Here is a 27,521-nt window from a genome sequence, read left to right as displayed (position 1 = left end):
CTAATGATTGCAAAGCCAGGGTTGGGCCAGGCTGAAACTAGGAACCTGGGATTCCATCCATAGTCCTTTGTGGGTGGCAGGGATGCAAGTACTTGGGCCATCTTCTGCTTTCCCAGGTGCAATAGCTCAGAACTGGATCAGAAGTGGAGCACCCAGGGCCAGCATTGTGGCACAGCAGGGTAAGCCGCTGCCTGCAGTGTCAGCAATCCCTTAGGGGTACCGGTTCGAGACCCAGCTGTACCACTTCAGATCCAGCTCCCTGCTAATGTGCCTGGGGAAGCAGCAGAGGATGACCCAAGTACTTGGGTCCCTGTACCCACCTTAGAGATCTTAAAGAAGCTCCAAGTTCCTGGTTTCAGCCTGACCCAGCCCTGGCTGTTGTGGCCATTTAGGGACCAGCAGATGGAAGATCTCTTTCTCTCTCTTTCTCTCTCTCTCTCTCTCTCTCTCTCTCTCTCTCTATATATATATATATATATATATATATACATATACATATATATATATCCCTCTCTGTAATTCTACCTTTCAAATAAATAAATAAATCTTTAGAAAAAGAAAAAAAAAAGTGGAGCAGCTGAGACTCATTCTGGCACTCAGATGCTAGCATCCCGAGCAATGACTTAACCTGCTATGCCACAAGGCTGGCCCCATAGCATGATTCTGATACAACATTTCTGCTTTGATTCTGTGTCTGGAGTCCTGGCTCATCTCTTGACACAGAATTGAAACATATGAGGGCTCTTCAAAAAAATTCATGGAAAAGCATATTGGGAAAAATTTTGCATAAACTTCAGAGTTTTTAGACACAAAAATAAACATTATTTTATTCCATTTCCATGGAATTATTGAAGTCATCTCATAGATTAGACACATACCTATATACCTATATCCATGCAATTCATTTTAACATCTGATACTTTGTTCTTAGAAAATACATCCCCCAAATTTCTACTCAAATAGTGCTTTAAAAATTATTTACTTTTCTGAAAATCAGAACTACAGAGACAGAGAGAGAGAGGTCTTCCATCTACTGGTTCACTCCATAGTGACCACAATGGCCAGGGGTGCACCAGGCCGAAGCCAGGAGCCAAGAGCTTCATCTAGATCTCCTACATGGGTGCTGGGCCTCAACGACTCAGAGCATCTTCCACTGTTTTCCCATGCCATTAGCAGGGAACTCGTTAGGAAATGGAACAGACAGGAAGTGAACTGGTGCCCATATGGGATGCTGGCATCACAGACCATGGCAACTTTATCCACTATACCAAAACACCAGCCCCTCAAATAGCATTTTCAAAGTACATTAAAAGAATGAGCAGTTATTTTAGGTGCTCTGATAGGGTGACATGTAGGACATGCAAGTAGTAAATACTAGCCACAAAGAAGATGATGCCACCCATTCATTTAAAGAAAAGACTTGGACATTGTGGTGCCTAGGATTGAGTTCTGCCCCCACTTCTAATCCAGCTTCTTGCTAATGCACCTAGGAGGCAATAAATAATGGTTCTAGTGATTGGGTCCTTGCTATCTACATGGGAGACCTAGATTCAGTTCCTAGCTCCTGGCTTTGACCTGGCCTAGTCCTAGCTGTTATGGGCATTTGGGGAGTGAACCAATGAATAGAATCTCCCTCTCTCTCCTTCCCTCCTCCCTCCCTCTACCGTTACTTCATCCCCCTCGCTATCTTCTTCTCTTCTTTTCAAATAAATAAATAAAACCTTAAAATACATAAATAAACAAAAATGAAGAGAAGGGGCAAAGATTATCTAACCCACAAAACTGAAGTCACACGGAATAGAACTGTCAGTGTTGAGAGACAGAAGGTACCAGTACTTGAATAGCACTGCCATGTAAAAGTTATATACAAAGTAAAGCTTGGGTTGTTATATATGAAGGCCCAAATTTGTTTTGTTTATGGCCACACACACTGTCTAATTTAAATCATGAAGATGCCATTTTTGGATAGCAATGTGCTAGATATTTCTAAAGACATTACAATTACTTTGACCTATCTCACTAAAGTGCAAATTTGTCCCATGTTTTATTTTCTTTTCTCTTTTTCCCAATAAATAAATACTAGCAGGTTCTAGTAGATAGAAGTGTGTAAGAGCATATGCCCAACACTTCAGGTAATACCATAGCAGTTGGTTTATTTACAAACATTCCTTCACAGAAAGAATATAGAACATCTGTGGTATTTACTGTGATGATGAATGTCTAGGGTTACATGAGAAGAGGTAAGTTAGTTCATTTTTGGAATGTGCAAAGAAGCCTTCCTGAGAGCTGCCAAACCATAGCTGCTTCGTGTGGTCTTTCTGCAGATATAAACGAGTGTGCGGAAGGGCTTGCTCAATGTGGCCATCGCTGTGTGAACTCACTGGGATCTTTCACTTGTGCCTGCCACCCTGGCTTTGAGCTGGGAGCTGATGGAAGACAGTGTTATAGTAAGTAACAACAATCACAGCCCAGGAAATGTGTAATATTTTACAAGTAGTAAACCAGAGTAATAAATAAACCAAAAAACAACATTGAAGATCTTGCCCAGAGCAGAAGCTTCCTAAGAATTTTCCACTAGGGCAGGGTGGCAGTGGAGACTCAGAAATCCAAGTCCTGCTGGCGCCACGGCTCAATAGGGTAATCCTCCACCTGCAGTGCTGGCACACCGGGTTCTAGTCCCAGTCGGGGTGCCGGATTCTGTCCCGGTTGCTCCTCTTCCAGGCCAGCTCTCTGCTGTGGCCCAGGAGTGCAGTGGAGGATGGCCCAAGTGCTTGGGCCCTGCACCCGCATGGGAGACCAGGAGAAGCACCTGGCTCCTGGCTTTGGATCAGCGCGGTACGCCGGCCATAGCAGCCACTTGGGGAGTGAACCAACAGAAAAGGAAGACCTTTCTCTCTGTTTCTCTCTCTCTCTCATTGTCCACTCTGCCTGTCAAAAAAAAAAGTCCAAGTCCTGTGTTGTATAGCCCAAGAAACAGAAGCCCAGAGTCCACAGGAAATGGATTGCATGGTGATACACAGTGGGGTCAGCAAGGATGGCTCATGCCCTCTGACTTGGGGCTCTTCTCTTTGAAGTGGTGAAGAGTCTGCCTTTCTTTTTCACCTCTACCATACAAAATGTATAGAATACTAAATAACCCCAATGTAAAACTCAAGGGAAAGAACTTAGGAGGAGTGAAGGCACCATGAGTACAAGGAGCAGCTCTGGCTTGTCGTGCCTAGCCTGGCACATCTCCTGAGTGTCTTCCCATGTTGGCCTTTCTCTCCCCTTCCTCCGTTGCTACTCACTATGCCTCTCTGAGTGGCTCCTCCGACCTTGCCTTCTCTTCTACCCACTCATCCCTTTACCTCTTGTTTTCAAAATGATATGGTCCCTGTCTTCTAACTTTAGAGTCCTTTTCACCCAGGCTCAGTTATGCAATTTAAAATCTCTCATTAGGGAGAAAGTAAAAGGTTAATATGCTGAGCTGTCACTGCTGTTGCAGGAGCTTCCTACTCTCATGTCTTCCCAGAGGTCTATTACTAAACTCTGTAGCTGAATACATTTCTTGCTTTACTAAGCTTCAAACTACTGATAAATACTATCAGTACTTCCTGTTCTCACCCATCTCCTTCTTCCCCTCTTTTTCAAATTTCAGAAGTGTTCTTATTTCTTCTGATTTCTTATTTCTCCATCTCTCCCTCCTATTCAGTCTTAGTACATCAGTAATTCGGTTTTCTTCCCCATTTTCATATCCTGACTTCTTCCCAGCTTTCTCTAGTTCATACCTGTTCCTTCACAGATAAATTTGGCTGTGTTCAAAACACAAGCTTCAACTTCTGTAGCACAACAGCAGCTGGAGCGGCTGAAAGATAAGGCTGGAGTTGCATTTAGAGTACAAGAGAGGCAGTTTGGTTTTCAAATTTCAGGTGTTTGATCTCTTTAGAATAGCTAATTCGGAGCCCAGATCTATACCTCAGAATAGGTTTTGGTAGGAGAGCAGCATTTGATAATTTTGAAAAGAATATAAAGACGCCAGTAGTTCAATAATTTTTTAAAAAAATTTACATCTGCAGCATGCTGATCTTCAGCATGTGGCACTTCCAAATAGAGGGCAAACTGAAAGGTGAGGAAGAGGGTAGGGGCAACTGTGACAGGAAGAGTCCATAATTGTCCTGGGAGAGAAAATTCTTGAGTGCACAGTGAGTGACAGCATCTTACTGACATGTTAAACTGTTTTTTCAAGTAAAAGACAAATAAAAAAAGCACAAGTATAGGAACAGGATTTTGGCCCAGCAGTATAAAGATGTCAAATAGGACGCCCATGTCTCACATTGAAGTTCCAGAATTCAGGTCGTGGCTCCAATCCCTGATTGTGGATTTTTGACCATGCAAAACCTGGGAGAAAGCAGAGATGACTCAAGTAGATGGGTTCCTGCCACCCACAGAGGAGACAGATTGAGAACCTTGTTCCCAGCTTCAGCACTGCAGCCATTCTTTTTTTTTTTTTTTTTTTTCAAAGATTTACTGAAAGACAGAGTCACAGAGAGAGGTAGAGACACAGAGAGGTTTTCCATCCGCTGGTTCACTCCCCAGATGGCCACAACGGCCAGAGCTGCACCAATCTGAAGCCAGGAGCTAGAAACCTCCTCTGGGTCTCCTACATGGGTACAGGGGCCCAAGGACTTGGACCATCTTCTGCTGTTTTCCAAGGCCACAGCAGAGAACTGGAATTGAAGAGGAGCAACTGGGACTAGAACCGGTGCCCATGTGGGATGCTAACGCTTCAGGCCAGGGCCTCAACCCGCTGCACCATTCTTGATAATTAGGGAGTGAGCCAGCAGATAAGAGTGTTTCTCTCTCTCTCTCTCTCTGCCCCCAGAATAAATTGATAAACACAGAACCATGTTCACTGGTTGGATACTAAATTAAATACTGTAACTTGTAAATGATTAAGCACCATCAGTGGACAAGCCTATACTGTGAGAATATATGTTCTTTCACTCTTATCAAAGTGAAATTTCTGTATAATTTCCAAACTTTTTACTTTATTCTCACCTTGTTTATTTTAAAAAAAAATATTTATTTTACTTATTTGAAAGGCAGAGTGACAGAGAGAGAAGCAGAGACAGAGAGAGAGACATCTTCCACCCATTGGTTTACTCTCCAAATGGTCACAATGGTTGGTACTGAGCCATTTGGAAGCCAGGAGCCAGAAACTCCATCTGAATCCTTCACATAGGTGCAGGGATCCAAGTACTTAAGCCATCTTCCTCTGCTTTCCCAGGTGCATTCTCAGGGAGCAGGATCTGAAGCAGTGCAGCTGAGAATTGAACCGGCACTCAGAGATAGGAACCAGCATCGCAGGTGGCAGCTTCACCTGCTGTGCCCCACTGCCGGCCCCTCACTTTGTTACTTGCATAGTAAAAAAAAATTTCAGAAGCAAACTGCCATCAGGGCTAACAGTTGACCCAAATTCTCCCTTAGGATCCCATGGAAAACTCTTTGCTCCTATTAAAATAAAGGAGTTGCCCCTATGACTCTCAAAGGCCATCCTCTCCAGTCTGCTTTGGATCCTGTTCTCTCAACTTCTCAAAATCTTTGCTGTTGTAATTATGCTGCTTTTATGAATTATCAGTTCTTTTTTCCAGATCATTCTTAACAGCATAGTGACATGGACAAGTATCTTCCACCTCTGAAGCACCTTCATATGAGCTAACGTCCTATTAGAACTGCTGTCTGATTCTAGTCACAGCAAAGTCTTTGATGACAGTAGCTAGTGTCTCATCCTGCATTCTCTCATCACCCCATATTAAACTGATGCCCGTTTCTATCTTGCACTGGTCAGCCATGACCTACCTGTTGCCAGGTTGAATGGTAACTTATGCTGTCATGTCTTGCTCAGCTTCTCAGCAGTTCTCAGCACAGTTAACTATCCTCGTTCTTCTTTTTTTTTTAAGATTTATTTTATTTATTTGAAAGACAGAGTTACAGAGAGAGGTAGAGACAGAGAGATTGGTCTTCCATCCGCTAGTTCACTTCCCAGATGGCCACAACAGCCGGAGCTGTGCTGAACCGAAGGCAGGAACCAGGAGCTTCTTCCAGGTCTCCCAAGCAGGTGCAGGGGCCCAAGCACTTGGGCTATCTTCTACTGCTTTCCCAGGCCACAGCAGAGAGCTGGATAGGAAGATGACCAGCCGGGACTAGAACCAGCGCCCATATGGGATGCCGGTGCTTCAGGTCAGGGCTTTAACCCGCTGCGCCACAGTGCTGGCCCCTGCCTTCATTCTTCTTGAAACACTTTTTTCTCTTCTTTCTTAGTACACTTGTCCTTTCCATCTCTGACCACTCTCTCACTGCCTCACCGTCAAATTTATAGTTTCAACTTCTCTCTTTATTTTAACTACCTGTGAATAGACCTAACTACTCAACATGTCCACTGCCATGGCTAAGAGGCATTACAAAGTTGGTGGAGCCAAAACTAAATGGAACATTTTGAGTTTCAGTTCCAAAAATACTCTTCCAAGTTATTCCTATTTTACTAAACCAACCATCCATTCAGAGCTGATCAAAAACCCAATGACATGCAATTAGTAAGTAACAGAACTAGGATTTGAACTGGATCTTTCAGCTTCCAAACATTATCTTTTCAACTGTATCATGTATTTATGTACATTCTATGTCTATTAGTTTTAGTCAAGGAATAATATTTTAGCACTTTTACCTGAGCTTCCTAAGGAGGAGGCATTATTAAGTTCACTAAATTCTCCATTCTTCTTCGCTGCATACAATCTAGATTTCTTTAATTCTACACTAGTTTGCCAGTGTAGCCTTAAAGTCTGTTGGTGTACTTCTACTGCTTAAAGACTACAGTTTTGCCACAGTGATATTTGCCTTTTAAAGAGCAAACTAAGAAGGGAGAGAAAAATTGACTGCTAATTAGGTTTTACTTCTTCTGAAGTCCGTCTTTTTCTGAATGCCCTAAGGAGTCCTCTCAGGCAGAAAGAAATGTGGATAGGTTTTTCTTTCTTATTAATATTTTGGGCTTTTTAAAAAAATTGTCAGAGTTTTAAAGAATGAATATATTTTACAAATGTGTGAAATAAAACCTCTTAACATGTACATTCTCATCATAAAAAGGGGGTCATTATTGGTAATGAGTTTTGAGGTACAGGCTTTCTGTAGAATTTACTTGGGAAACAGTTTGCCCTATGGTTAAATACATTTGGTAATATACTTTTATATTTATTTTATTTGTGTGACTATTCAGCTAAGTTCTCACCATACCTCAATATTTAATAACTGACATACAAACCTTCTTGGTGAAAGCGGGTACTTTGAGTTGTTCCAAAACATGTAAGTGGACCAAATATTTCCAGAGCATGGTAATGATTAGCAATGAATTCTGTGCCCATCATCTAACAAGTATATTTTTAGACAATACTTGTTTTACCTTTTTACAGGAAAGCAGTGTTCTATATTTATGTAATTTTTTTCCGAAGTTCTCAGAATATTTTACAGTGTGATCATTAAATCCTCCTAGTGTGATATGAAATAATTTAGAAACTAGAAAACCCCAAATATAGCTTGATTAAATAAGACCTCCCTCAAATTACCTTGGAATGCATAATATAGTTTAACAAGTTTCATACATGTTAATGGTAAACTTTATATATTTTCTAAGTATGGCTATTTTAAGTGTGATAGTAAGACATTATCATCTGGATCAAGGACTCAAAATCTCAGCTTACTTCTGAGTTTGGACTTGTTTTAGTCCCATATATTTTTCATGAGGTTACCATAGTGTCATTTCTATTTAATTTAAATTACCATCAGCAGGGAGTGGGCATTTAGCCTGGCAGTTAAGGTTTCCACGTCCCACATCGATTCCAGCTCCAGCTCCTGATTCTAACTTTCTGCTAATAAGGATCCCGGGAGGTAGTAAGTGATGGCGCTCATGCTTGGATCCCTGCCACCCAAGTGGGAAACCTGGATTTAATTCCGGATTCAAATCTGGCCCAGCCCCAAATGAAAGCATTTGGAAGTAAACCAGCAGATGGAAGCTTTCTCTGTCTCTCTACCTCTCAAATAATAAAATGTTTTAATTTTTTTTCCATTATCTACAGCAGTCCTGGTGCTGAACTGATGCAACATCACTGGAAAATGAAAGAAAAATAGTTTAAAATATTTTATAATACTTTATATATGAAATATTTTTAATATTTCAAATGGATATTTTCACTGCCTTTCCTTCTGAAAAATTGAATCAATCTGGAAAACATTGCAATTGGTGGTACTTTAAATACAGTCTAATTCAGGAATGAAAACTCTAACACCAACACATGACAGGCAATAAATGTAAATATGCAAAACAGGCCAAGTGCAAGAAAGTCAAGAGTTGTAGGGTCTGTGTTGAACTGGAGAAGGAGCTCTGGGACTAAAGAGGATGTCAGCTGTTTCCCTCCTGCTAACAGTTACCCAGAGGAACCAGCATTATGGTGATGTGGCTAGATTCACAAATAAATGTCTACTGAACATCTATCACATACCACACACTGTTCTTAGCACCAGAGACACAATGATGACCCAGTCAGTCAATGATCTTGTTTTTATGGAAATTAAATACACAGAGAGGAGTTAGAAAATGGAAAGTGATCAAAGAAATATGTACTGTCATCTCTCATGATAATAATACAGGTTGTGGGTGGGAGGGAAGTTTTGGGAGGGGGAAGCCATTGTAACCCATAAGCTGTACTTTGGAAATTTATATTCATTAAATAAAAGTTTAATAAAAAAATTACTAAGTAAAAAATAATAATAATAATAATACAGGCTGAGCATCCCTGGTCTAAAAATCCCAAAACTTGAAATGCTCCAGAATCTGAAACATTTTGAGGGTTGATACGTCACCACAAGTGGAAAGTCTCACACTTGGGCCTCATGTGATAGACCACAGTCAAAATGTAAAATTACCTTCAACCCCTATGTATGGGGGTGTATATGAAACCTAAATGAGTTTTGTGTTAGACTTGGGTCCCATCTCCAAGATACCTCATTATGAATATGCTAATACACCAAAATCTGAAAAATAATCAAAAATATGAAGCACTTTTTCCCCAAGCTTTTTGGATAAGAATATTCAACCTGATAAGGTCCAAAGAGAGAGCAGTAAGCCTAAGACCCTAAGATAGGGCTGAGCTTGATGTGTCCACAGACAGTTAGAAAGCCAGCATAGGGTAGAAAAGAATAAATGAAGGGAGAGATAGGCAGTGAAGCCATGGCATTCGGCAGGAGCTGTGAGGAGTCATGTGACACAGGACCTACAGACCATGGCAATGTGACGAGAAGGCATTGGGTTTTGAACAGGGATTACTGTGACATGGTTTTCATATTTCAAAAAGCCATATGGCCACTCTTAAGGGAGTAGTCAGTGGAGTGTGTGTGAGAGCAACATTAGAGTCATCCAGGTGAGCTATGATGGTGACTTGAATTAAGTTAGTAGCAGTAGAGATGGTCAGAATAGATTTGAGATTTATTTCCTAGGCAAAGCTGAGCTGAGAAGAAAGCTGGTGTGGATGTAAGAAAATGAGGAATGAAAAATGATTCTTGACTCAGGGTTTCAGGAAACAGGTGAAAGGAAATGTCTTTATCAAAATGTGGAGTCCAGTGGGTCAGGAAGTATGTTCAGAAATTACAGATTCCCTCTTCACTATATGAAGTTTGAGGAGTTGTAAAGACGACAGGTAGGAAATTTCCATCTCTTGTTGAACTGTATAGAAATGTCTATAGCTTGTCCGGGTCAGGGCTGGAGTGAGCAGCTAATCTGTTGTAGATGCCAGTCATGCCATGATCCAGACTGGAATCTTCTGCAAAGTGAGGCTACCTGGAGGAATAACCAGAGAACTGAGACTGGGACTCCAACATTAGTGATTAGCTGTGGCAGAGGTCAGGAAAGACCGAAAAGATGTGACCAGTAAGGTATAAGGAAAACCTGGATAGTACAATTTTCAGGAAGGCAAAATAAGGGCAAGTAGACAATGATGTGGAGTGCTGCTGGGAACCAGGCAATGTGGCAGGCAAAATGTGCATTATAAGGAGAGCTTTCTTTTCTCATTTTTTTTTAGATTAATGGACAGTAAAATTAACTTTTTGGCATATAGTTCTATCAATTTTAACACATGTGTGGATTTATGTAACCACTATTGCAATCAAGATTAAGCACAGGTTCCTCAACCCCAGAAAACTCTCCTGTACTATGCTTGGCTTGTCACCTCTTCCTTACTCCTTTCTTTTGGCAACTACTAAGCTGTTCTCCAGTATTGTATTTTCTATATAAATTGAATTGTACAGTGTGTAACCTGCCATCCAGTGTAATGCCTTTGAGATTCAGCCAAGTTGTTGGTATTATCAGAGAGTTCTGTTTTTTTGATGAGTAGTATTCTATTCTGTGAATGTACTACAGTTGCTTTACTGTTCTTCTGTCAAAGGGCATTTGGGTTGCTTCCAGGTTTTAGCAATCAGGAAGAGAGCTACTATAAACATTTATATATAGGTTTTTGCGTGAACATAAATTTTCATTTCTCTTCAGTAAATACCTTGGGCTGGAACTGAAAGATCATTGAGTATGTGCACGTTTAAGTTTATAAGAAAGTGACAATTTTTGGAATAGCTGTAATATAGATTTCTAATTTTGAAAATGAGGCACCTTTCATTTTTTGAAGAAATGATAGAAAGCCAGGATTTTATGAAAATTTTTGCAATTTTAAAAACACCTCAACAGACAAGTTTCAGAAATCTTCAGGCTACTGAGTTTCAAACACTGAGGTAACTCACTTCTTATGTTAACAATGGAAAAACTGAGAATCAGATATTTGAATTACAAATGATTTACTAAAGATCACACATCCCAAAAATGTCAGCTCTTCTGAATTTAAATTATGTGTTCTTTCTGCTATATTACACTTCCACTCTTGGGAAAAATACTATTCTCCAGTGAACTAGGTTGTACTACTAGTGAAATTAATTTGACTTTACACCTGATATTTTGTAAGGAAGCTTCTCCAAATTAAAATCTCTCCCATGTTTCTAGCTCTTATCATGGGCAAACATTTTATCCTTTCTGGCCTTCATAATTCTAGTCTATCAAGCAAAAATTTCCATGTCAAGTCTTCTTGCAATAATTTGATCAACAAGTATGAAGATATTTTGCATAGTATAGGCCTTCAGACAAATGGACTTAGAAGAATATCGTTTAATCCTAGTAACATCATTTGAAAAGAAATTTTTAAAACAGTATGTATCTCTGAACTTCAGCTAAATGAAAGCAATCAGAGAGTAAATGTGAAAGGAAGGCAATATGGAGATTCCTCAGAAACCTGAAAATAGATCTGGCATGTGACCCAGCCATCCCACTCCTGGGAATTTACCCAAAGAAATGAAATCAGCATGTGAAAGAATTATCTATACCCCCATGTATATTGCAGCTCAATTCACAATAGCTAAGATATGGAATCAACCTTGATGTCTATCAACCGATGACTAGATAAAGAAGACATGGTACAAATACACCATGGAATATTACTCAGATGTAAAAAAAGAATGAAGGCCTATCTTTCACAAGAAAATGGATGTAACTATAAACCATTGTACTTACTGAAATAAGTCAGTCCCAAAAACACAAATATTATATGATTTCCCTGATCTGTGGTCACTAATAGAGTACAAAATAAATGCATATGAGCAAAATTGACATTTTGAGATTTGATTATTATTTACAACCCTTATCTGTATTGTTGAGGAACGTTGTTTATTTCTTCTTAAAAAAAAAAAAAGACAAGACAAGAAAAAAGAAAAAAACTGACCTGAGAGACTTAGCTTTTAATAAATGCTGCTAAAAAAAAGTGACTCCAACTCATTTGACCTCATTTTTCTCTATATAAATTGATGTTTGTTGTCTTGTTGAACTCTAAAATACCAAATATAATTTGTAAATACTTCAGAAAGGCCTTTTTGCAAGAATATAAGCACATGTAACAAAAAATTTGGTTGTATATCATAGCAATATATATATATATATATATATATATATATATATATATGTATCTCTACAACCAGAGACATAATTTGAAATAGGTCTCCCTAAAGATATATATTACATAATATAAAAAACTTTCAGTTGCCTGTATTATTTCAAACTTTTCTTTGGCTTTATAATTTTGTTCATTCCCAAATTAGCTGTTTTGAAACCCAAAGGAGTCCTTATTTGTAACACTAAATTGGTTAGCATAATCCATCTTTTGTTGATTTGATCATTTGAACATTTGCTATGAGCTGGGTGATGCAAGATGATGATGGTGCAGCAGAATAAGCACTAGGTGCACTGGGTTCTTTGGGAGCACAGAGTATTGCTGCTGGCCCTAGACTGGAGGCTGTGGACCAGGAAGGATGATTTCTGTAACTGTCACAGATATCTAGACCATTTAAATGATGATACATGCTTTTGAGTCCAAAATACTCTTGCCCTGATCTTTCCCATCTTTCCTTTTCCAGAGAATTTAGGAGTTAAGACTGAAACAAAAGGAATAAGTGTAGATATTCGTAGAATGTCCACAGACTCCAATGATAAAAATAGAAGAGAGTCTAAATGCTGTATTTTTAACATTGGTTCCTAATGTTCTTTTATTTCTCATTTCCTCATTTAGATAGTGAATGATTATGAACTCTATGTACTCAGCACAATTGGCATTTGTATGCTGAGGGTAATGGCCACCAGTATGCCCCAGATTAGTAGTATATGCCAGAATTGGAAGATTAGTTTTCAGAATAATAATATTTTTTAATAGTAAATAACTCTCATGTACGTGAAAGCTGATTAGCACACCAACAGGACACCAGTTACATATGATCAGTTAATTCACTGGTTTTTTGTTCCACATTTGTCCCAAAGCTATTTTTAACAGTGTTTCTATGTATTTATAACCCCGCAAAAGTATGCATAATCAGATACCATTAGCTTAAGACAGAAATGTCAGCTGGTAAATAACCTATTTGCCTCCAGATCACTAATGCAATACACATATTTTTTATACCCTGCAAATAATTAAAATTCCTAAAAGCAACTGTGCTTTAAGATAAGTATGTAATAACCACAGGTAGGCAACTATTAGCTTTTGTGTCACTTAATCAACATTATTATTAGGTCTACTAGTATTTCTGTATGGTGTAGATGTTGACAATGCTTCATAGGCTTCAAACTTGTACTTTTACATGTAGAGTGTTGATAAATGTCCAGTAAATTTTGTCACCCTCCCAATGGAGGAAGTGTGCCCATTGTTGACATAGATGCAAGTTTCTCTGTTGTTATGCTAATAACTCTTTTGTTTGTTTGGAAAGGGATTGAATTGGAAATTGTCAATAGCTGTGAAAAGAACAATGGTGGTTGTTCTCATCACTGTGAACATGCTATTGGTGGACCCCGTTGTTCCTGTAACCATGGACACCAGCTTGATGAGGATGAGAAAACATGCATAGGTAATGTTTGGTAAATGCCGTCTTCATTGATAAGTTGCTCTTGATTCATTTAGCCCTTTTATCTTTAACCCTTATAGCTGTAATAACTGTAAACCATGTCACTCAAACTGCAGGGAGAACTAGATAGGACAGTACCTCTGGATATCTGAAAAACATAAAAGAGCATTTATTTGACAGTGATTACATTTAAAAATTTACCTTGAAGTTACAGGGGGTTTATAATATTTTAACAAAATGTATGGATTTAATAGTTTTATTTTAGGGTAATATTCCAAGATCAACCTAACTATCATGTAATTTGTATTTCAACAACAAATTCTACCCTGTACCCAGTTTCTCTCTACCTCAAACAGAAACTAAATCATGGTCATTGGTTTTCTACTTGGTAATAATTTGGATGCATGTTCAACTTTGATATGACAGCTTGCTCTGTTCCCAAAACACACTTTAAAAATATCATCCTTTGGACATCCTTGTTCAAACTCATTTTCAATGGCTAGCTTTCCCACTATATTATTAGAAATTATATCATTTAGGACAAAGAGAAGAATAAATCCCACCCTAGCTTTGCTTCATAATGATATGTTTATGATTAATCTAGGGCATCTGAGGAAAAGAAGTATCTCCCATAAATAGAGATGATGAACATCAAACTATATTACTATGTGCTGTGGTTCTTAGAATACTTTAAAGACCCTAAAGCTGTGATATTCCATCATTCAAGAATTAAGATATGGCATTTGCTTGGTTCTTTGGACCATTTCATGCTATTTAATATGGTTAGAGAAAACTTAAAGCATATTTCCTCAGAGGTGAATTTCAGTGGTTTCAGTATTTGGATTATTTTTCTTATGTTGGCACTATGATGAGACAGAATAAACCTCAAGAAATTCTGTGGTTTCTTGTTTCATAAATTATTTAAACCAAAATAATGCCATTATTTGGGTTTCTCCTTCTACATTGCTGTCAGATGCTACAGTGGCTATTGAAACCAATTGCTTTCCTTCCTCTTTTTGTGTAATGAAAAGAATGCTAATATTTCCCCTAAGTGATTAATGTTTATATTTATGGAAAAAATAAAGTGCTTATTCCTTCCTTACCTCCTTTATTCTCTGTCTTCTTTCTTTCCATGTGCCTTGCTTAGGCATGGGATAACTGAAACTAAAATTTTGCAAAAGTTTTTCTTTGCAACTTACAATTTTTTTGGTTTTCTTTATTCTTTCAAAAGTACAATTTAGTAAAGATTTGTTTATAGCTAGGAAAAGCTACATCTGCCAGGGTCAAAATGTAAAAAATTATATATTTATGAGATTCAGCAGTCAGCATGACAATGTTACATTGTTTATGACTCAAGTTCATTTCACTTTGGAACAATAAAAATCTGATTCATTTCTAAAGACCGAATACCCACTAATGTAAAAGCTGTGATTTACTTGGAGTGTACATATACATGCTTTGCTTATTTGCTTGAGAATAGATTAAGGCCTTCGATGTTTCTAAAATCATTTACACATGAAGAAAATTTAAACTTTTCTCTTTAGATTATTTCAGTATCAAACTTTTTTAAAAATAGCAGAATGTACAAAGAAATGTGAAAATAAGTCAGTCAAGTTGTAAATGGCCAGTCTTACCCAAATTCAGAAAAAAAAAAAAAAAAAAAGAAACACTTGTTAATGTTAAAACCTGGAGAAGCATTAACACAGTTTGAAAGACAACCATATAAATGCAAGTATCAGACCAGCAATGAATGTACTAAATTTAAGAAATGACCAGTTTTAAATGTTTTTTTATTATTATTATTTCTAACACTTGAAGTGACTATTCAGTGACTGTGCTACAGATACAGAAAATCAAGTTCTTCACTTTTGTTGCTGTTTAGAAGTCAGTACTAAAATACCTGACCCGCCTGGCTACCATCAGTGCTCTACCTAAGATTAGGGCTAAGTTACGGTGTGCAGGTGAATGGTACAGTATGTCTCTGCACTACTGCAATAATGAATATTGGCCAATTTAGGTAAAATATTAATACCATGGAGGAGGAATATTAATGGAAAAAATTTAAAAGCAAAGATCTCACCAAATAAGATCAGAAAAGAAATCAAGAAATTAAAGAAGTAGGTAATGTAAAAGCAATGAAATGACAGGACATTTAGGAAGAATGAGTTCTCACATGAGTTCTAGAATTGGGGCATCATTCATGGGATAAGCTAGAAATAGCCCCCAGAGGACTGATAATAGAACAATCCAAAATGAATCATGAAGGCACAGAGCAACTGATTTATTTTCCAAAGATGTGATACTTTCCAAACCTGTAGCCAGACTCCTTGTTAGTAGAGAACAAGGAATTCTGAGACCTGTGTTTGGAGGCTCTGGTGGGTTTTAATTTTTTTTTTTTAAATCTGGAATTTTTTAAAAAATAAAGGGTAATTTTTAGATGAAATGGAGCCATTGTTTTAAGGTTTTTTATTCTCAGTGTTTCTGCTATGGAATCCAAAGGACAAAGGAAGGCTTAATATAAGAAAGGGAACAAAGATCATCCGGAAGTGTTTGAGTAGCACTGCTTGTGCCAGTTTTCAGGAGCAAGGATTTTTTCTCTATGTCTGAGCAACCTTCATTTAGATATTTTATGGTGACCCCTCACCTTGTTTGACTGACTGCATTTTCTTGCCTTCATTTCTCTTGCCTTCATTTCCTTGAGTTGGTGCCTTTTCCAAGGTTAATGGAGACACTGACCTTTTTTTTTTTTTCTTTTTTTTAATCTGTGACTGCTCACGTAGTTATGGGGGGAAGGGATTTTGTAAACTCAGCACTGATAGGCCACCCCACTTAGCAGCTCCACAAACAGAGTGGGCTGAATGAAGCCAAGGCCTAGAGCTGAAAACCCTGACCACACAATTCCCAGGTGTCCAGCCTGAGCCAAGCAGGGAGAAAGTGTTGCTTCTTGTGTCCAATTATGTTAGAAGAGTCTTTCAGGCCAGAGATGATTCCGTGGTTGAGGAGTTTCCATTTGACATCTTCTGGTGTGCTTCATTTTCCCCCGGGCAATTGTGTCTTAAGAAGAAACACTCAGAACCCTAGACTTCTAGAATAATAGTGCTGAAGCATCATCCTCTGGAGCACTGCTCATCTGCAAGGACATTCCAGGGTGGTGATGTCACACAGAAAGTAACAAAGCTTGCAGACCTCACCCATGCCAGTCAACACATCACTGTCTAAATCTTCAAGCAAAAGCGCTGAGATATTCTGTAATCGAAAACATAGTAGTTGGAGTCAGCGTCCCTCCCTGTCTCAAGAACTGCAGTTATCACTTCTCTTCCAGTTGTTTGAGGTCTCCTTGCTTGGGAACACTCTTTGATCCGAAATTCTAGAAGAACAAATGCATTATGGAGTCTCTGACTCTGTCCTCTTTGCAGCTGCCAAACGTTGCTAAATGGAATTATTTTTTCTTTCTTGGCTCTTTTTTTTTTTTCTCAAGCTGTTTTTTGTTCTTCAAATTCTCTATTTATTCAGGCAGATTGCTGTGTAACTGTAAAAATAGCAGAGATCTCTTTTGCTGTGCTTATAAAATGCACGCAGGGATTATTTACATCCTTTTAAAATAAATAGCAAGCATTCAAGAAGCATGTGAGAAATGTAAACCACAAGTGAGCCTCATTACTTTTGTGTTACAGTTTACTTCAGTGTCTACATTATGCAGCCTCAGGAAGAAAAAACGATTAATAACACAGTTTTCATTTAGAAGTGAGGTTTATCAGCGCTCCCACAGGGTCCTGCAACTCCTGTGTCTGCAGTAACAGAAGTGTCCTTCTTGCCTCCAGACCTTGACGAATGCCAGAATGGAGAGGCCTGCTGCGCTCAGTTCTGCGTCAACTATTTAGGGGGCTATGAATGCAGTTGCCAGGAAGGCTTTCGGATCACTTCTGACGGTTGTGGATGTGAAGGTACATTCCCGAGATCTAACTGATGTGACAGGGCAATCAATAGAGGAGGAACATCTGAGGCAGAGAGCGAGGGTGGACAAGGGAAGGCTTTGACATGAAGGGACTTGGATTCCTATGTGGTGCTGATGTTTGCTCTCATATGAACTTGGGCAACTCTAACTGCTATGAGCCTTGGCTCCACATCAGTAAAATGATGTCAGTGATAGAAATCCTGGATGAATTGAGGAAATTAACATATATGAAGTACTTACTGCAGTAGGTAAAGAGAAAAACTACTTGGCTAAAAGTCACTTTTATTATATTTGATGGTCATAATCACAACTTTTTTGTGTGTATACAAAAAATAGACATTTTCTGTATATAGAGACACACACATATATGAGTGAGAGATTCCAGCAGGCTATAGCACATTGGCATTGGAATCTCCCATGGCTAGATTGATGTCTGTTAGAAAGTTGGCTACTGAAAATCATTTCCAATGAGTTTTTCAATTAGCAGAAACAAAAAGATTGTGAGTTCATGAGCCATACTCCAAATCTGTACCAGAATTCTTGTAGGTCTGATATTAGTGTAATGTAACTTGTTAAAATTAGTTTACTTACTTTCAGGTGAATTCTTGCCTACATATTTCTTATTTTAAATATAGGAGTTTGGACTCCATGAGTGGAGTGAGCTTTAATTACGTCATTAAGAATAGCTCTTATAAATCGTTGCCACGGTTTGCTTTTACAAGTTACCTTAAGTGTACAATTTTTTAATTGTTACATTGTGATCATTATCATCATTTTGAAATGATGATTTCCTTGAAATCAAGGAAAATATCAGAAGATTGATTTCTATTCCAGCAACAGTCAAATATATGACAATAATGCCTTACAATAAATGATGCTTCTTTGCGTAAAGAAACAAATTCCTGAATTCTGTTGAGGATGGTACTGGTTTCTTCATATGCATAGCCACGCTCCCCTAGCCTTGCAGTGGAGGTAACAGGAAAAAACACATAACTATGGTATCTATATATACTAAACACAGTAGAGTATATTAACATTTGCCATTGTATCCAATTAACAGAGCCAAAAAATAATTTTTTTTAAATTTCATGTACCATCTGCTCTTAGGCAGAATGAGCCAAGAGATGATTGTACAATGTGAACGCGCATGCTTGCATACACACATCCACATGGAAATGGAATCCACACTCTGAGCAAAGCTTAGAAGCTCTGCTCCATATGAACTTTCAGTACCAGGAACACATTGACCAAAATCTACATTCATGCTTGGTCACAAACCAGTAAGTCAGGAGACATGGGCCTAGGGTGTTCCATCTCTAAAATGCTCTCTAAACTTTGTACAGAATTACACATAACATAAGTGTCCCACTAGATGGGAGGTATATTGAATTATTCAAGATTAAATAAACCTCCTGCAAAATGGTGCATAGTCTGAAAACCTTGAATTTATTTTCTTTTATGTTCTTCGTCTAAACCTCATGCACAAGTTCTCAGAAAGACCCTGTCTATACAGGTGAACTACAGAATACTTGAAAGAAAAATCATTGGTAATATTATTGAGAAACAATTTGGGGGCCAGGCTTGCTTTCTCTGTGTTAGGACGTTTTTACTTTAATGAAGGTCCCAAAAGTATCCCAGATATGTGTGTCCATTCGTGATGTCTGCTTTATCTCACAGTACCTAAAGGCAGATATTGTTTCTTTTTTTCCTAGATGTGGACGAATGTCTGGGCGTCAGTATAGCCTGTGACCAACTATGTGTTAATTCTGTTGGAACATACGACTGTACTTGTGAAGAAGGCTACAGAATTGGAAGTGATGGGAAAACTTGCATCTGTAAGTCATTGTGAAGAATGTGATCATGTCTCTCTTTAAACTACTGCCACCCTCATCGTGTTCTGCAGGAGCAACGGAGACCACGTTGTCCTTAACCCAGCTTGTCTTCTGCTTCCTTTTGTCGTGAAGTGACATCTCTTTTTCTCCTGTTCTCTCTGCTCCAGTTTCAGTTTTGTGCTGACAGCTTCTCACCTTCCCTTACAACAGACTTTTGAAGCAACCATCTCCAAGCATCTGCCTTGCAGTCACCCCCTGCCTTGGCTATCAAACTCTCCTTTTTCTGTCAGCCCTGGCTCCATGTTGCTTCTTTAAACCAACATCCTAAAACCCAGCGTTCTCCTGTATGGTCTTAGCTTTGGGTGATGATGAGCTGGAGGAAAAGGGAGAGGAAGTAGAAGTTGTGAGATTTCCAGGCCTTCTATTCAAAAAGCCGCTTCAATTGCTTCATCATGTGACCACCTCTCAGACACCCACTTATGAAGATGAAGATGAGGAAGAAGAGGAAAAAGAGAGCCAAGGAGAACTTATAGCTGTGAACAAAGTAGGTGAGTAAAAGAATTCACCTCAGCAAACTCAGCTCTTTTCTCTATCTTTAGATAATTCCCATGAATTCTTTTGCAAGCAATTTCATTTTCAGCACTTAAATGCCATCACATATATTAACGTGAGGTTTACAAGCAGGATGAGAATTGCTTCTGCAGAGATTCATATCAAATCCATCACCTTTTGTCTTTGTTTCTTTTGCTTAATGAAGGGATGCTCTGTTGTTATTTGTAGGTTTGGGAGTGCAAGGTAGAAGGATGCTCTTCAAGTGTGATACAAGGAAATGGAACTGAAATTTACCTTTAATTTAGCAAAATGAAGATTACTCAGGTCTTTATATGTTTTGTTATGAAGACTCCATTAGAAGTTAATTTATATAGTTAAAATTTAACTTAACTAGCCTAAAATGTAGTTACTTTCCAGATTTTTGAATGTAGAGAACTAATTGTTTGATATGCTTAAGTGGACCAGGAAAATGTCTTCAAAATGTGAGCAAATTTTCTTACATCTCTAAGCAACAGAACTCAAGCACTAAATCATTTCTGATCAAAATAAATTAGCATAACCTCTATCAAATGTAACTACAGACGGTCTGCTGCTGCTTTTTCTTTTCTTTGTAAAACAGAGCTGCTCTTTTTTTTCCCTCCCTCTATTTGTTGTATTTTAACAACATCAAATTTGATGATTGCTTTAGAATGCAGTCAGTAAAATCACAGAAATATTTTTATGCTCCAGTTAACTCATAATAATAATAATATCAATAAATGCTTCAGCACAAGTGTAGAAATACTTTCATCTTTCTTAAATAAACTCCTGATGCTTTGGCTGCTCAAAATCAGAAAAGGAATAGTTTCGGGCATCAAAGACATTCAGAACTTGGTCAACCACGATATGGCAAGAAGAGAAACAAGTAGAATGGTCTGTGCTGTGTTTGTCTTTGAAACATTTGTCAGTGTATGGGCTGCACCAAGAAACTAACAGACACCTGCTAAGAGGGGGAGGAGCTTAGCACAGTTGTGAACAGTGTGATGGTGATGGGGAGGCAGGTGCTGGAGCTCAGGGCCTGCCAAAGCAGACAGGCCTTGGTAAAAATGACAGTTTTAGTCAGCACATCTGAGAGGCCAGTCTTAGGAACAGGAACAAAGCTGGACATGGAATGAGCCATACACAATCAAGTGCAAGTTTCTCTGTGCCAATTCAGATTCGGGTAATTTCCCTCCAGAACTCAGTGGACAAATAGATGCATATGGTACGATTGTATAACAGGACACTGTGCAGCCATAAAAGATGAACTCAGGTGCATATAACATCAACCATCGTATTGATGAAAGACACTCAAAACTAGAGTACATCCTTCACAGTCCCACTTAAATGAAGTTCAGGATTACAGAAAAAAAAAATCTGTGCTGATAGAAAACAAGCTAATGCTCAGTGTGCGTGGATAATGACAGAATCACCAAGTCACCTTTGAGATTTTGCATTGCTGGTAATGATCTCGATCTGGGTGGCATTTACATGAGTTGTTTACACTGCAGAAACATGCTTGAAGGCAAAATGTGTGTGCTTCTCCACATATGCATTGAATTGCAATAAGATTTACTTCGAGCAGGCATTTGGTGTAGTGGTTAAGGTGCTGCATGGGATGCCCACTTCCAGTTTCCAAATGCCCCAGATTGAGTCCTAGTGCTGCTCCCAAGTCCAGCTTCCTTCTAATGCACACTCTGGAAACCAGAGGATGATGGTTCGAGTAGTTGAGACCCTGCCACCCACATCAGCGTTCCTGGCTTGTGAATTAGCCTGGTCCAGCCCCAGTTGTTGTGGGCATTTATGGATGAGAGATCTCCCTACCTCACCCACCCATCTTTCAAATAAGTAAATAAAAGATTTATGCAAAAAAAAAAAGATTTATTTGAGGGAAAAAAAGCAATGTGCATACAAAAAGCCTAGAAAGGAAAACATCAAAATGCCAAGGGCATTGATTATTTTGCATCCTAAAATCAATAGTAATTTTTTTATGCTTGTTTTGTGTTTTTTTTGTAAAGATTCCTAATATTCTTTCAGTTTGTATTCCAGTACTGTGAAAACAATGGAGTACGCTCTTTATTAAAAGATTCCTCTTTGTCATTTTCCTTTCCTGGGACTCTTCAGGAAATATGCTCAAGGATCATAATTTTCTTTGGGAAATGAAGGATTTCATCTCTGGTTTCAGTTATATAGACAGTTTTGGGTCAGCTAAGCTGATATCATAGTCCAGTCTCTTTAGCTCACCCCTTGGGACATGGTCATGGTTTGAGCTATGAGTACTGCATAGGTGAAGGCGATTCCAAGAGAGGAACGGCAGGCAGGGTTGGCCTTCTTTGTAGTGGGAGTAAATGATACCCTGAGAATTGGGACAGGCTCAGCAAGCTACTGACTTCTCCTTTATATGTGTTCTTCTTCGAATGTTTTTACAAGATAAGCAACTGACATGAGTGAGAAACCAATTTATTTGTTATGCATAAAGAATACCTATGAAACAGTGAGATTTTAAACCAAACATGTGATTAAATAGGGGGATTTTGTGTCCCCTGGGACACTTGTTGTTTCTCTTGTTCATCTACAAAATGTAAAAGTTAATAAAGGATCCTAATATTCTAGGCCTATAAAAATCCCTCCATTTAAATAAATCATTAGATTCTGGCAAGCTATTCCCAGTGAAGAAACAAGGAAAGAATGTTTGCTACAAAGTGCAATTAAATGGAATTGTTTGAATATGGCTTCTTGCTTCTTGTTTTGTGACTTTTCTTCTTTTTTCTTTTCTAAAATATGTAAACACATATTGATGCTGATCAAATAATGACATTAATTTATTTATTTGCTCTCCAAGTCTATTATACAACCCCAAAATCTTTGTGCTTCATAATTTATTTTTAATATCCATTATTTATTGCACACATTCTTCTATTAATTTGTTTAATTAATTTATTTATTTTCATTTTACTTGAAAGGCAGAGAGACAGAGCTCTTCCATCTGCTGGGTTCATTCCACGATGCCACAGCAGCCAAGGGTGGGCCAGGCTCAAACCAGGAGTCTGGAACTCCATCTGGGTCTCCCACATGGTGGCAAGGACTCAGGTACTTGAGCCATCACCTGCTCCTCCCAGTGAGCATGTTAGCAGGAAGCAGGGTCAGAAGTGGAATAGACAGGACTGTCAGGCATTATGATTGTGATGCAGGTATCCCAAGCAGCAACCTAACCATTGAGCCAAATATCTGCCCTATTTTCTATTATTTAATTATCTCTTTTTTATTTACATGAAAACAGAAACTGAGAAACAGACATCTCTCATCCACTAGTTTACTTACCAAATGCCAACAATAGCCAGGACTGATGCTAAGCCAAAGCTGGGAACCAAGAACCCATTCCGGGTATCCTACATGGGTGACAAAGACCCAAGTACTTAAGCCATCACCTACTGACCCTTAGGGTATATATTAGCTGAAAGCTGAATCAGAAGTGGAGGAAACAGGGCATTCCAAAACAGGGTACAAGTGTGCCAAGCAGAGTTTTAACTACTGTGCCAAACAAAAACCATAAGAATATTCTTCTTAAAATTCCTATAGACTGCAATAGATAGAAGTGACCATTCTTTCCTCACTCAAATATTTAAGATTACCATACCCTCAAATGCAGAAATGGAAATTTAAAAAGAAGAAGAACAACAACATTCAGCAGAGATCTGAAAAATAACTTTTCCCCTTGAGTAAATCTTTTAACTCAATATCTTTATTGGCCTACAGGGAAAATATCTGCTTTGACTTCTTAAGAATTTCTCCAAGTAATTATAATGAGAATTTAAAAATTGCCACATATTATTTATTTTAACAGCATATTTTTAGAATCCCATTTATTCTGAAGAGATTTCATATTGAAATCATTTATTATTGCAATTCAGTCTAGTGGGAAGGGAGAAGAGGAATAATTTCATATGACAGATGAATGGACTAGGACATGAAAGGGAAGATTGATGCCTTTTTCCTAATCATCCCAGCTATGGTTTGGGATATGTTTGCTGTAGCTTTTTCTTCCTCTAACTCTTTTCTCTGTCTGATGCTAATGGAGTATCCAGCAAATCCTTGTACTATCTGATACCAGATTCCATTTTATGGGAGAATGTCAAGCAATAACAATGGTCTGTCTGTCTTGATGACTTGCTATAACCCTGACACAGTGGAAGCCATTTAAATTTCCTGAGCTTTATTTTATAGGTATTTTTCTAATAGTCCATTCTTTCTTTTTTTTTTAAAGATTTAGTTTTTAAAAATTTTTACTTGAAAGTCAAACTTACTGGCAGAGGGAGAAACAGAGAGAAAAAAAAAGGGGAGAGAGTTTCCCATACTCTGTTTTACTCCCCAGATGGCTGCAATGGCTAGGGCTTGGCCAGGCCGAAGCCAGGAACCAAGAACTTTATCCCATCTCCCACATGAGTGGCAGGGGCCCAAGTACTTGGGGCATTCTCCACTGCTTTTCCCAGGCCATTAGCAAGGAGCTGGATAGGAAGTGGAGCAACAGGGACACATACCAGAGCCCATGTGGGATGCTGGTATTGCAGGCAGCAGCTTAACCTGCTAGCCCAAAACACCTGACCCAACTGTCTATTCTGCAGCTGCTGTAAGAATTCCTGCTCCTTGTAAAATAACAATAGGCTTTAGCACATGTCTGTTTCCAGTCCCTCTCTTTGCTTTTTCCTTTTGTTTTCCTCCCTCTTTTCATTCCTCCCACAATAGCCTATGGCTCACAAGACAAAACAAAGCTGAGTAAGAAGACAAGTCTCATGGTAGCATGGAGTGGTGGGGTGAAGGGATGGGTGGAGATTGTTATAACTGTAGTTTCAAGACATTTAACCTACTATGACAAAATATCAGGTAAAATGATTACTGAAATTGTCTCAACAACTATATTTACGCAAGTTAAAATAAAATCAACATTTTTCTTGATTATTTTAATTTGAACATGAGGCACCCCCTAAAAAAACCTCCAAACCAAAGAAAACTGTTGTTTGCTTGACTTCATCAATCTTTTACTATGCAAAATACCTTGAAATTCTCAAGAGAACTTTAGCTGCATTCACTCCTGATTAAAAATACATGACTTTTTTTTCCCCTGGATTTTCTTCCCAATCTTCAAAATAGAAGATACAGTTTGTTTCTCATTATGGTTGGTTGGAGTTGTACAGCAAGATATCTGGGTAGCTTTGAACCTGTGAAGGTTAGAGTTTAAGGAACAAGGTAAATTTTGTATTTGAACCTTGTTAGCGGTTCCTTCCGTCATTGTTACTTTAACTAGCTGTATCAGTAATCCCCCAGGAATGATTATGCCATACAGACTAGGAACATGCAGGAGATTTTTCCTAGGTCTGCAAGCTCTGAGATTTTAATTACTTGGTATCCGTCCTAATAGGAGGGAAAGCTTTCCCTATCCATTTGTAACAAATGTGTGTGTGTGTGTGTGTGTGTGAGAGAGAGAGACACTGCTTGTTCGTCTTCTGTTTTCTTCACAGCTTGTACCCCCGGGACCAATGGGAAGGAATGTGGCAGCATCTGCAGTTGTCAGAATGGAGGCAGCTGTGATCTTCTCACTGGGCAGTGCCAGTGCCCCTCAGGGGTTCATGGGAAAACCTGTGAAGATGGTAGGACTATCTGGTGCCACTCACGAGAAAACTCTCTAAATTCTTGTGGTTTCTAATGAGGAAGAAACTTAAGTGAAAATTGTTTCCACATATTTCCAGGTAGTCTTTGGTGAAGAAGTGAAAGGCTGTGTATATATGTACAAGAATACTGTTATGGGGGGCCGACACTGTGGCTCAGAGGGTTAAAGCCACAGCCTGCAGTGCTGCATCTCATATGGCCTCTGATTTGAGTACCGGTTGCTCCATTTCCAAACTAGCTCTCTGCAAATGTGCCTGGGAAAGCATCGGAAGATGGCCAGATTCCTTGGGCCCCTGCAAGCATGCATAGGAGACCTGGAAGAAGCTCCTGGCTTCAGACTGGCTCAGCTCCAGTCGTTGCAGCCATTTGGGGAGTGGACTAGCAGATAGAAGACCTCTCTCTGGCTCTCCTCCCTCTCCATAACTCTGCCTCTCAAGTAAAGAAATCAATCTTTTAAAAAAAAGATAGTTTATATAAAAAAATACATTTTCTTGGAAGACATGTTTACCAGAACAAAGTCAGTGATACCTAAATCTGCAACCGTGATCTAAGCAGATGAATCCTGATAGTGAAAACCTTTTTCATCAGCTGAGAAATACATTGAGTTTGTGGATGTATGCATGGGTATAGGAGTTGTGGAGAATGTATTTGCTCTGCATAATTAAAGGAAGAAACAAGGGACTTCTGGGAAAAACCAGAGAGGGAGAAATGAAAATCAGAGAAGACAAGGAGAAGAGAGAAAGAAGAAAGATGAGAAATGATGGGTGAAGATTTCACCATTACCAATGATGGCTGTGTATGGACTTTTCATGGAAAACAGCAAAGAGGTCTTATTTCTTATATGGGTTGATAAAGCATACAAAAAGAAACAGCTTTTACAGGCACAAGAGCAGGAGGCAGAGAGTGAGTAAGGACACAGCTCTCTAGGGATTGTCTGAAATCATGGGGCGTTTATTAGATTCTCACAGTCATGAAACTAGGGAGATGGAAACCAAATTTACTTCGGTTTCTGTACTGCAGAAAGGTCCCTGCTGGCAGCCCAGCTACTTATTTCTCTGAGCAATGTTTATTTACTTATTAAAAAGATATATTAAATGTTTGCAAAGAATGATGCCAGGCATTGTGATATGATTTTTTTTAAAAAAAGTAAGAAAGATACAGGCCCTTCCACATGGAACTGTTTTGCTCAAAACAAACATAGGTTTAAAATGGTGGTAGGTCCAAGGGTGCTTCATAAAGTTTATTTTCATGCAAAAAAAAAGTTGAACTTTATGCATATGAGAGGTCTTTAAAAAGTTAGTAGAAAATGCATGTCATGAAAAACTATGAAGGTTTTCAAAATTTTTTGAACATAAATAAACGTTTTAATACCTTTTGCCATGAATATTTTGATGTTGCTTCATATGTTAAATATTTTTTTTTACAGGCAGAGTGGATAGTGAGAGAGAGACACAGAGAGAAGGGTCTTCCTTTTTGCCGTTGGTTCACCCTCCAATGGCCGCTGCGGCCAGCGCATCGCGCTGATCCGAAGCCAGGAGCCAGGTGCTTCTCCTGGTCTCCCATGGGGTGCAGGGCCCAAGCACTTGGGCCATCCTCCACTGCACTCCCTGGCCATAGCAGAGAGCTGGCCTGGAAGAGGGGCAACCGGGATAGAATCCGGCGCCCCAACCGGAACTAGAACCCGGTGTGCCGGCGCAGCAAGACAGAGGATTAGCCTGTTAAGCCACGGCGCCAATCCTCATATGTTAAATATTAACATGTGATGGACATGAGACAACTATAACAAGGCCAATGGTGAGGCAGGGAGAGACTTCCAAAAATGACTCTTAGGCAGAAGTTTGCAGAACAAGGAGAGATGAGACAGGGGATCTGTGTGACAGAGCATTCTGGGCTGTGCTCCACAGAACCTGAGAAAGGCCAGGGGCAGATCAGAGGCAGTCAGGGTGTAGCAGTGCCATCTGAGGGCAGCCAGTGCAGGGGCTCATCATCTTAAG

The 27,521-nt window shown here is 38.9% G+C and overlaps 1 protein-coding gene across 1 annotated transcript in view; it reads left to right on the top strand.

Moving 5' to 3' along the window:
• LOC133751523 (EGF-like and EMI domain-containing protein 1) overlaps positions 1–27,521 on the top strand; it is a 587,503-nt gene that overhangs the window by 549,890 nt on the left and 10,092 nt on the right. The window contains exons 8-12 of the mRNA XM_062181610.1: positions 2,325–2,447; positions 13,372–13,509; positions 17,328–17,450; positions 19,650–19,841; positions 25,380–25,508. Of these exons, the coding sequence (XP_062037594.1) occupies positions 2,325–2,447; positions 13,372–13,509; positions 17,328–17,450; positions 19,650–19,841; positions 25,380–25,508 (705 nt within the window). The remainder of the gene's footprint in view (positions 1–2,324; positions 2,448–13,371; positions 13,510–17,327; positions 17,451–19,649; positions 19,842–25,379; positions 25,509–27,521) is intronic.

Source organism: Lepus europaeus, chromosome 2 (assembly GCF_033115175.1).
Source record: "Lepus europaeus isolate LE1 chromosome 2, mLepTim1.pri, whole genome shotgun sequence".
NCBI lineage: Eukaryota > Metazoa > Chordata > Mammalia > Lagomorpha > Leporidae > Lepus > Lepus europaeus.
The sequence above is the reverse complement of the archived record's forward strand: the minus strand, read 5'-3'. Positions and strand labels throughout refer to the sequence as shown.